The sequence below is a fragment of the Camelus bactrianus genome, chromosome 25 (assembly GCF_048773025.1).
Source record: "Camelus bactrianus isolate YW-2024 breed Bactrian camel chromosome 25, ASM4877302v1, whole genome shotgun sequence".
Taxonomy (NCBI): domain Eukaryota; kingdom Metazoa; phylum Chordata; class Mammalia; order Artiodactyla; family Camelidae; genus Camelus; species Camelus bactrianus.
In genome coordinates, this window is record NC_133563.1 from 8,130,025 (window position 1) to 8,142,027 (window position 12,003).

Consider the following 12,003-nt stretch of genomic DNA (forward strand, 5'->3'; position numbering starts at 1 on the left):
ACAGTGTGTCAAGCACTGCGCTGTTCCTTGGTGCTACACAGAAGCAGAATGATAGGGCCCGTCCCTCCTGCATCCTTCACATGAATAATACATGAGACAGAGCTGCCCATCCCTGGGTATTTACTAGATGCCAGGCACTGTGCTGACCTCTTTAGGTACCTGAGCTCATTGAATTCTCATACTAACCTTTTGGGGTTGGATTTATTATCCCCATTTCACAGATGAGGTTATATACCCTTAGAGAGGTTTGTAATTTGTCCAGTATCATACAATTAGAAAGTGTCACCCTTCACCCTGCTTCTGTCTGGCTCCAAATCCTTTATATTGTGTTAACACTTTTCTGTTACTGCCACCACAGAGCATTTTAGTAGAAAATAATACATCCTAGAATAGAAATATAAGTACTAGGACCAGCAAGAAGGAAAAGCGTGCGAGCACAGTTCTCAGACAAGTGTCGTTTGTTCTGAGTCTTCACATAGCTAAATGTCTGCCAGCTACAGCAAGCTCAGAAGGGGGCTCCAGGCAGGGAGACAGCATGGGAGAGATAGAACAGCTTAAAAGAGCGTGGTGTCTTCAAAGAACACGGATTAGTTGTTTTTGTTTCATATACCTAAGGTTGGATTTTTCTGACGACAGTGTGCCTTCCTCAACAACTTTAAGATCAATTAACAAAAAATATTATTTGAAAACTTTTAATAACTATCACATCATTGTCCTGAATTATTTAACTGTCCTCTAACATTTTCACAAGCAACTTATAATAATTTGTAGCATGTGGAAAAATAATACTGTATTTACCAAAATAAGGAAGAGTCTAAAAAATTAGAAGCAATACCCAATACTTTGGGGAGTATTCTTCCACTGCTGTTGGTAATGTAAATTAGTGCAGCCTTTTTGGAAAGGCACTGGCAATATTTGATAACCTTAAACTTTTTCATACCCATTACCTAGTAATTCCTGTCCTAAGAAAAATCTTACTCGGTTTGTCATAGATGTTGGCAAAAATTGAATACTTGAATGTCCAATTATATGAGAATAGTTGAACAAATGGTTCCTAACAGTCGATGAAATGTTACGCAGTTTTTTTTTAATGACATTTATGAAGAGTATTATTAACATGTTAAAAAATTGGGTAACAAATTGGTCTCTATGGTATGATTATAAACATAAAGGTGTAGGGGCAGGGAGGATAAAAGACCGAAAGGAAATACGCTGAAAGATCGCCACTGGTTATGTTTGGTGATATAACGAGGGTTAGGAGGATTTTGTTCTTCTCTCAGATTTTCCATGATCTCTTTAATGAATCTGTATTACTTCAGTGAGAAAGCAAATGAATTATCTAGGTCTCAAATACAGTATCACAAACTGATGGTTGGGAGACTGAGAAAAAGGAACCAAAGAATCAAACTGGAGGTCTTGCAGTTGTGCTGCCAAAGTCATCCTAACTGCTGCCACCACCAAGTTGTTCTCTGTTCTCCACGGAGGCAGGATATCTTACATTTACCTTTGTTTCAAGCCCTATTGTAGTAAAGGAAAATAAACATCATTTGAATGGCATACCTGTATTTTAGATTACTTTTCTTTGTCCTTTAATTTAGAACCACTGACTTTTTCCTCTATTTCTTACTATCCAAAATACTATAAATCAATTTTATAATAAAATGGGTACACAATATAAACTACTCTTGCCTAAGATATAATTTTAACCAATAGTAATCATGATTTGTAAGCAATTTATTATACTACTTGGAAAAATCACTATAAAGAATACTAACCAATATAATTGTTTAAAAGGTATATTTTTAATATATACTGCTTCATATTAATCCAAAGAAAGAAAGTCTGGCACTGAAAAATATATTTTAATGATAGACATGCACATTTGATGATTTTTTGTTTTTGTTTTTGTTTTTTGCTTTTTTAATCTTTTATTTATTTTTTAGTTGAAGTACACTTACAATGTGCCAGTCTCTCATATATAGCACAAAATCCCAGTCATGCACAGACACATATATATTCATTTCATATTTTTTTCCATTGGGGGTTAAATTTGCTTTTCTTTTTACACATTTTTCATTGACTTATAATCATTTTACAATGTAGTGTCAAATTCCAGTGTAGAGCACAATTTTTCAGTTATACATGAACATACATATATATTCATTGTTACATTTTTTTCTCTGTAAGCTACCATAAGATCTTGTGTATATTTCCCTATGCTATACAGTATAATCTTGTTTATCTATTCTACAATTTTGAAATCCTGTCTGTCCCTTCCCACCCTCCGCCCCCTTGGCAACCACAAGTTTGTATTCTATTTCTATGAGTCTATTTCTGTTTTGTAGTTATGCTTTGTTTTATTGTGGGTTTTTTTGTTTTTTTTTGTTTGTTTGTTTTTTAGATTCCATATATGAGCGATCTTATATGGTATTTTTCTTTCTCTTTCTGGCTTACTTCACTTAGAATGACATTCTCCAGGAGCATCCATGTTGCTGCAAATGGCATTATGTTGTCGGTTTTTATGGCTGAGTAGTATTCCATTGTATAAATATACCACATCTTTATCCAGTCATCCGTTGATGGACATTTAGGCTGTCTCCATGTCTTGGCTATTGTAAATAGTGCTGCTGTGAACATTGGGGTGCAGGTGTCATCCTGAAGTACGGTTCCTTCTGGATATATGCCCAGAGTGGGATTCCTGGGTCATACAGTAAGTCTATTCCTAGTCTTTTGAGGAATCTCCACACTGTTTTCCACAGTGGCTGCACCAAACTGCATTCCCACCAGCAGTGGAGGAGGGTTCCCCTTCCTCCACAGCCTCTCCAGCATTTGTCATTTGTAGATTTTTGAATGATGGCCATTCTGGCTTGTGTGAGGTGATACCTCATTGTAGTTTTGATTTGCATTTCTCTGATAATTAATGATATGGAGCATTTTTTTCATATGCCTTTTGATCATTTGTATGTCTTCCTTGGAGAATTGCTTGTTTAGGTCTTTTGCCCATTTTTGGATTGGGTTGTTTGGTTGTTTCTTATTAAGTCCTATGAGCTGCTCATATATTATGGAGATCAAGCCTTTGTTGGTTTCATTTGCAAAAATTTTCTCCCATTCCGTAGGTTGTCTTTTTGTTTCACTTATGGTTTCCTTTACTGTGCAGAAGCTTGTAAGTTTCATTAGGTCCCATTTGTTTATTCTTGCTTTCATTTCTATTGCTTGAGTAGACTGTTCTAGGAGAACATTTTTGAGGTGTATGTCAGATAATGTTTTGCCTATATTTTCTTCTAGGAGGTTTATTGTATCTTGTCTTATGTTTAAGTCTTTGATCCATTTTGAGTTGATTTTTGTGTATGGTGTAAGGGAGTATTCTAGCTTCATTGCTTTACATGCTGCTGTCCAGTTTTCCCAACACCATTTGCTGAAGAGACTGTCTTTATTCCATTGTATATTCTTGCCTCCTTTGTCGAAGATTAGTTGACCAAAAGTTTGTGGCTTCATTTCTGGGCTCTCTATTCTGTTCCATTGGTCTATACGTCTGTTTTTGTACCAATACCATGCTGTCTTGATGACTGTACCTCGATAGTATTGTTTGAAGTCTGGGAGAGTTATTCCTCCAGCTCTTTCTTTCTCTTCAGTAATGCTTTGGCAATTCTAGGTCTTTGATGGTTCCATATAAATTTTGTTATGATTTGTTCTAGTTCTGTGAAATATTTCCTGGGTAATTTGATAGGGATTGCATTAAAACTGTAGATTGCCTTGGACAGTGTGACCATTTTAACAATATTGATTCTTCCAATCCAAGAGCATGAGATATCTTTCCATTTTTTAAAGTCTTCTTTAATTTCCTTCATCAATGGTTTATAGTTTTCTGTGTATAATTCTTTCACCTCCTTGGTTAGATTTATTCCTAGGTATTTTATTACTTTGGGTGTTATTTTAAAGGGGATTGTTTCTTTAGTTTCTTTTTCTGTTGATTCATCGTTAGTGTAAAGAAATGCCACTGATTTTTGAATGTTAATCTTGTAACCCGCTACCTTGCTGAATTCTTCAGTCAGCTCTAGTAGTTTTTTGTGTGGACCTTTTAGGGTTTTCTATATATAGTAACATGTCGTGGGCATATAGTGACACTTTTACCTCTTCTTTTCCAATTTGGATCCCTTTTATTTCTCTCTCTCTTGCCTGATTGCTGTGGCTAGGACTTCCAAGACTATGTTGTATAGGAGTAGTGAAAGTGGGCATCCTTCTCTTGTCCCAGATTTTAGTGGGAAGCTTTTGAGTTTTTCACCATTGAGTACTATGCTGGCTGTAGGTTTGTTATATATAGCTTTTATGATGTTGAGATATGTTCCCTCTATACCCACTTTGGTGAGAGTTTTTATCATTAATGGGTGTTGAACTTTATCAAATGCTTTTTCTGCATCTGTTGAGATGACAATGTGGTTTTTGTCCTTTCTCTTGTTGATGTGATGTATTACATTGATTGATTTGCGTTTGTTGAACCACCCTTGTGTCCCTGGGATGAACCACACCTGGCCATGATGTATAATCTTTTTTATGTGTTGTTGGATTCTATTTGCTAATATTTTGGTGAGGATTTTGGCGTCTATGTTCATCAGTGATATTGGCCTATAATTCTCTTTTTTGGTAGTGTCTTTGCCTGGTTTTGGTATGAGGGTGATGGTGGCTTCATAGAATGAGTTTGGGAGTATTCCCTCCTTTTCAGTCTTCTGGAAGAGTTTGAGAAGGACTGGTATGAGTTCTTCTTTGTATGTTTGGTAGAATTCCCCAGTGAAGCCATCCGGTCCTGGACTTTTATTTGTAGGGAGGTTTTTTATTGCTATTTCGATTTCATTTCTAGTGGTTGGTTTGTTCAAGTGGTCAGTTTCTTCTTGGTTCAGTCTTGGTGGACTGTATGTTTCAGGAAACTTGTCCATCTCCTCTAGGTTATCCAGTTTGGTTCCATATAGTTTTTCATAATATTCTCATATAATATTCTGTATTTCTATTTTGTTTGTTGTAATTTCTCCATTTTCCTTCCTTATTTTGCTAATTTGTGCTCTCGCTTTCTTCTTTGTGAGTTTGGCCAGAGGTTTGTCGATTTTATTTACTTTTTCAAAAAACCAGCTATTGGTTTGGTTGAATTTTTTCTATGGTTTTTTAAATCTCTATTTTATTTATTTCCTCCCTGATCTTTATAATTTCCTTCCTTCTGCTGCCTTTTGGGGGTTTTTTGTTCTTCTTTTTCTAGTTCTTTTAGTTGGTGTGTTAAATTGTTTATTTGAGATTGTTCTTTTTTGAGGAAGGCCTGTATTGCTATAAACTTCCCTCTTAGCACTGCCTTTGCTGTGTCCCATAAATTTTGTGTGGTTGTGCTTTCATTTTCATTTGTCTCAAGGTATTTTTTGATTTCCTCATTTACCCATTGGTTTTTTTAATAGCATATTGTTTAATCTCCATGCTTTCCTTTTGTTCTCCTTTGTTTCTCTGTTGTTGATTTATAGTTTCATGGCATTGTGGTCAGTAAAGATGCTTGAGATAATTTCTATCTTCTTAAAATTGTTGAGGTTTCTTTTGTGCCCAAGTACATGATCAGTCCTGGAAAATGTTCCATGTGCACTTGAAAAGAATGTATATCCTATTTTTGGGGGGTGTAATGCTCTGAAAATATCCACCAAATCTAGTTTTTCTATTGTATTAGTTTCTCTGTTGCCTTACTTATTTTCTGTCTGAAAGATCTGTCTAGTGATGTTAATGTGGTGTTAAAATCTCCAACTATGATTGTATTCCCATCAATATCCCCCTTTATCTCTGTTAGTAATTGTTTTATGTATTTAGGTGCTCCTATATTGGGTGTATATATATTAATGAGTGTAATATCCTCATCTTGTATTACTCCTTTAATCATTATGAAATGTCCTTCTTTATCTGTCTTTATGGCCTTTGTTTTAAAGTCTATTTTGTCTGAAATCAACTGCTACACCTGCTTTTTTGGCTTTTCCATTTGCATGGAATATCCTTTTCCATCCTTTCACTCTCAATGTTATATGTGTCCTTCTCCCTAAAGTGGGTCTCTTGTATGCAGCATATTGAAGGTTCTTGCATCATTATCCAGTCTGCCACTCTGTGTCTTTTGACTGGAGCATTTAGTCCATTAACATTTACAGTAATTAATGATAGATGTGTGTTTATTGCCATTTTGAACTTATCTTTGCAGTTGATTTGGTATTTTCCCTTTGTTCCTTTCTTCTTCCTTTTGTGGTTTGGCAATTTTCCATTGTATTATGATGGATTTTATCTAGTTTTTGTGACTCCCTTGTAAGTTTTTGGCTTGTGGTTACCCTTTTCTGTAAGTCTATTAGCCCTTTACTATATCTCAAACCCATCCTACCGAAAACAAAAAATTTTAAAAAGAAAGAAAAAAATACTCTATATTTTCTTGCTTCCCTCTCCCACTCTTAATGATTTAGATGTCTTCTTTTACAATTTCGTGTTTATTTGTAATTCATGAGTTATCACCTTTCCAGTTATGAGTTTCTCATTTCTGTAGCATCCTGCTGCTTTTCTATTTAGAGTAGACTTTTTAATATTTCTTTTAGCATGGGTTTAGTGTTGCTAAACTCTTTTAGTTCTTGCTTGTCTGTGAAATTCTTTATCTCTCCTTCTATCCTAAAGGATAGCCTTGCTGGATAAAGTATCCTAGGCTGCATCTTTTTTTCATTCAGGACTTTGAATATATCTTGCCACTCCCTTCTGGCCTGTAGTGTTTGTGTAGAGAAATCAGCTGAGAGCCTTATGGGGGTTCCCTTGTAACTCACTCTTTGCTTTTCTCTTGCTGCCTTTAGGATCATTTCTTTATCCTTGACTCTGGCCATCTTGATTATGATATGTCTTGGTGTGGGTCTGTTTGGGTTCTTCCTGTTTGGGATCCTTTGAACTTCCTGTACTTGGATATCTGATTCCTTTTTTAAGTTTGGGAAGTTTTCAGTCATGATTTCAAAAACCTTTTCAATCCCCTTTGATCTTTCTTCCCCTTCTGGGACCCCTATTGTGCGAAAATTGGCATGCTTTATATTATCCCATGGGTCCCTTATGTTGCTTTCATTTGTTTTTATTTGGTTATCTTGCAGTTGTTCTGATTGGGTGCTTTCTGTTGTCCTGTCTTCTAGGTCACTAATTCGTTCCTCTGCATTATCTAGTCTGCTTTGCATCGCCTTTAGATCCGTTCTCATCTCAACCAATGAGTTTACCAGTTTCTCCTTGGCTTTTCTTTATAGCTTCTATTTCATTTTTGACATATTTTATATCTCTAAACACTATCTCTTTTAGTTCCTTCAATACTTTGATCACTCCTTTTTTGAAATCTTGATCTAGTAGGGTGTCGATGTCTATTTCATTGATTGTTCTTTTAATTGGGAATAGTTTCTCTGCTTCTTCATCTTGCTCATATCTCTCTGGCACTGTGGTTTATGGAGTATCAGTTATCTATTGTGGTCCTTAAAGGAGTTTATTTATTTATCTATCTAATGCCTATGTAGGAATAAAACTTAAAAAGAAAAAGGGGAGAGAGAGAAAGAGAATTTTAAAAGAAGGGAGAAAAAAAGGTTTGAAAACAGTGTCTAATCAATTATAGAAGTGCAGTTTGAATCAGACTAGCATTCGAATTTAGACATCTTTTTAAAAACCCTTAAAAAAAAGGAAAAAAGATCAAAAAATATTTGAAACCTATTTATAATCAATAACAGGAGATCAAACCCAAAGGAAATGAAAATGAAATCAGGTGGATTTTTTAAAAATAATATAACTACTTTAATAAAAGAAAAATTTTAAAGGAATTAAAACTAGAAGTATATACAGTTGTTTAGAAAGTAGAAATTAAAAAGGTAATAAAAATAGAACAAATAAAAAAATATAAAGAGAATTTTGAAAAGGGGTAGAAAAAAAGGTTTGAAAACTGTATAATGAATAATTGAAGAGCAAGTTGAAGCAGAATAACAGTCGGGTTGAGACATCTCTTAAAAACCTTTAAAAAAGGAGAAAAGAGGAAAAAATACATTTGAAACCTGTGTATAACCAATAACAGGAGATCAAAACCAAGAGAGATAAAAATGACATGACGTGCATTTTTTAAAATAATAATACTTTAAAAGAAAATTTTTAAAGGGATTAAAACTGGGAGGATATATAATTGTTTAAAAAGTAAAAATTAAAAAGGTAATAGAAAATACAACAGGTAAAAACAGATTTAAAAAAAAAAGGTGGGGGGATGTTCTCCTGGAGACTGTGTGCTCTTAATGAGAAGTCTTTGTGTCTTCCTGTTTCCCGAACTCAGCTTGCTGTTTCCAATGGCCCTCTGTTGGCGCCCCCGCCTCTCCTTGCGGAAGACCTTCCGTGGGTTTTCAGAGATGGGGGTATGCGCCCTTCCCCCCAGGGCACATCAGCCATGATGTTTTATGGGGGGCCCAGGTTTTTCTGCCCTGTGCACCCACTCATCCATGTTGCGCAGCACCCTGCAGTTCCCTGGGGCTGCCTCAGTGCAGCCGTCTCTGTCCTCCGACCGGCTCAGGCAGCCTGTGCGAGCCCCCAGCCCCCAGCTCCCGGCTCGGGTCTCGGGCTGGGTGTCGCAGGGACCCTCTGTGCCCGTTTAACTTAGTTCTGTCGGTCAAGAGCTGCTCCATACAGATCCGAGACTCGGAGGCTCCCGCTCCGTGCCGCTGGCCTCTCCGTTGGAGAGGGGAGACCCAGCGTTGGAGCGGGGAGACCCAGCGAACGATCTAGTCCTTCTTTGCCGCTCCCTCCCCGTGGGATCAGTCCCTCACTGTTTTGCCTTTTCGTCTTTCTTTTTTCCTTTCTCCTACCAGATTTTTGGCTTCTTTGTCTTTTGAACAGGACAATGTTCTGTCTGAGTTCCGCAGGTGCTCTGGTTGGCTGACTGGGTCCGTGGATGTGAGTCTTGTTGTATCTGTGGGAGAGGGTGAGCCACGAGCGTCCTACTACTCTGCCATCTTGGCCTCGTTCCTACATTTGATGTTTTTTTCTCAAGTGTTGCCTTGGCATTTTAATAAGAATAATTGTTTTGAATGGGCACCTACTTTGTTTTCCTGATTACCCTGTTAGAAGTTAGACTGGACCCATTTTTAACATGTTTCTGTAACATTTGTATAGTAACATTTGGAATGTAACTAGTTTAAAATGTTTTATTATTTTTCCTTACAGATCTCTAAGCAAGAACAGAAGAAAACGGATACATTTGATGGAAGCATGGCTGAAACCTCGTCTCGGTACAGTGGTGCTCAGGATAGTGGAATTGGCAGTGACAGCGTTAAAATCAGGATAGTGCAAATAGAGCAGCACAGTGGTACCAGTCAGCATCGCATTGCCCGCCCCTCCCGCCAGTCATCAATTGTGAAAAACCTAAATTTTATTCCTTTTGACATATTTATTACTGCAAGTAGAATCTCACTGATGACCTATTCCTGTACGGCCTTACCCTCATCGAAATCGCAAGAGCAAAAGGATAATGAAAAAACAGGCAAGAGTTCATTAAATCTCCCAGAAGTTGATTCAGATGTTGCTAAGCCCAGCCAAGCATGTATTTCCATGGTAACAGCAGAAGATCTCTTAAGCAGCAGTGTATCTTTTCCTTCAGGGAAAAAAGTCGGGGTCATCTCCCTTGAAAGTCTTCACGCATCCGCAAGGTCATCTGCTAGACAGGCACTTGGCATAACTATCGTTCGGCAGCCTGGGCGAAGAGGAGCCGGTGACTTGCAGCTAGAACCGTTTTTGTACTTTATTGTGTCCCAGCCTTCTTTGCTTCTGAGTTGTCACCACAGAAAGCAGCGAGTGGAAATATCTATTTTTGATGCTGTGCTTAAAGGGGTGGCTTCTGATTACAAATGTACAGGTAAGAGCCTTCAGATTTACTGGGGTGCTAATAACTACTACTACAAATTAAGTTTTATTCCCAAAGCTTCAAGATTGATCAAACAGAAAACAGCTGGCAGGCCAGACAAGATTTCTTTTCTCTGCAGAATATGTAAATATGTAAAGTTCATATCCCACAGCTGAGTCGTATTTAAGTAAATGTTTGAAATGGAAAAAGGGTTAGCCTAGTGTTCTTACCATGCCTCTGAATATTCATTTGTTTTCAGAAGCTAAATGAAACAGGGACTGTCTCTGGGCTAAATGCTTAACAATTTCCAATGATTAGGGAGCAAAGTTGTCTTTTTTTTTTTTTTTTTTCATATTAATGGCCCATAGGTGGTATGTTTTCCATGTTAATGCAACTATTTGGATAAAAAAAGAAAAATCTTAGAAAGCGAAGTTTATTGTTTTGGTGTTCTTTTGCTCTAGTCATCTTGCTGTAACAGCATAATATGAAATGTATTCGAGAAGGTTTATTAGTAAAGTAAGATTTTTATACATGTTCAACGAGCATGTTTATTAGCCATATTGGCCAGCTGGCTCTTGTTGTCCCATCCACACCTTCCTTATGACCAGAGAGCATCATATATTATAAGCATTATATATAACTTCTGAAGCTTCTTGCCTACTGAAACTAGGAAAGTGATCGGGGTACAGATTTAAGACATACAGGCTGTTAATTAACAAAAGATAATGGAAACAGGGCCAAACAAGATATAGGGACCTTTTCCCTGAGGTAAGGTAGAATTAGAAATATGGCTGCAAAGACCACCCAGAGAAGGTAGCTGGATCATCTAAAATTCGACATTGGAAGGGGGCCCTAGCAAGCTCAGGTATAATTCAGGCATTTTATTGTTCTCAGGTGGTCCCGTCTAGCAGATGGAAGACAGCAGTGAGGCATTTGGAGAATTTGTCCAGTTTGGAAGTCAGCCTGGTTCATTCTTGGCATCAGGGAGAACCGTTTTACATGGCAAGATTTTGGAGAGTAGATGGCAGGTGTGAGGATCAGGATTCAGCCCAAGGAAGTAGGGTCAAAGGAGCCCTTGGCTTTTGCTGAGGTACAGTTGAAGTCCTCCGCTTTAGAAAGGGGTAATTGGCCAGTTGCTAAGAAGGAATAACCTAGAGTTACCTCCTGGGCTGCCTGCTGGCCCTCTCTCTGTCAGTGTGCTGGAGCTGGCTCATACTGGCTCAAAAGAGCTGTTAAATTTTTAGGAACTTTGAAAGACAGTTGTTAAACCACTGGTAGTTTAAATCGGCCATAGTGAGAGTATTTACGCCACAGATATTGGCAAATGCTATCAATCAGCTCTCCTACTCTGAGAGCCAGTTGTTAAACATTTACCAGTAACCACTGCCTCCCTTCTTCAAGCATGTTCTCATTTACTGAGTGCCTACAATATAACAGGTACTTCTGGGAGCCTGGAGATGGGATTGGTGCTGAGGTAGTTGGTGTTATGTGATTCAAGGACTCATGCCTGCATACCTGATACCTGTTTGGGTGTCTGCTGAGCATGGGCAAAAGGTAGGTGTAGGATTGGGAAAATAAATTTCAGTTCCAAGCCCCTCCTTAAGTGCTTTCTGCTGTGGTTGGTTTTATGGCTGTGTGGCGTCAGCAGCCTCTACAATACATAATGATACTAAGTTCAGCAGAGTTATCAGGGTTCATAGCAAATGTGTGCATTTGAATTATAACTGGTTCCTAGGTTGAAATAACAAAATATTTTTTGTTTAAAAAAAAAAAACCTTTGTATGTAGAGCAAGATGGAACCTAATTTTAGTAGATGAAGCTTAGAGTGAAGTTTATGGGCCAGATTCAGTATAGGGGATTACGTGTGGGAGGAAAATGTCTTAACATATGTCCCACAGAGCATCCTTTGCGTAATACTGTTGTGGATCCCTTTCCTTATACAGAAAGCATCTACTTGGACATTTATACTATCCAAGTAAAGAGTTAATCAATATAAATTATCATGTTTCTTTAAAATGAATTTAGTGATTTGGAAAAATTTGTCAGAAGCAAGCAGTTAAAATATAATGGCTAAAAAATGCAACTAGCAATTATTGAGAATTCAGTCTGTGCCAGGA

At 37.4% G+C, this 12,003-nt stretch overlaps 1 protein-coding gene across 6 annotated transcripts in view; it reads left to right on the forward strand.

The window, feature by feature from the left end:
• The window catches only part of VPS13B (vacuolar protein sorting 13 homolog B), a 627,348-nt gene that overhangs the window by 427,554 nt on the left and 187,791 nt on the right, over positions 1-12,003 (forward strand). For 5 of the 6 annotated variants that reach the window (XM_074352634.1, XM_074352630.1, XM_074352633.1 and 2 more), the window contains exon 34: positions 9,211-9,898. In XM_074352634.1, the coding sequence (XP_074208735.1) occupies positions 9,211-9,898 (688 nt within the window). The remainder of the gene's footprint in view (positions 1-9,210; positions 9,899-12,003) is intronic. The other variant, XM_074352635.1, reaches the window with a different exon arrangement.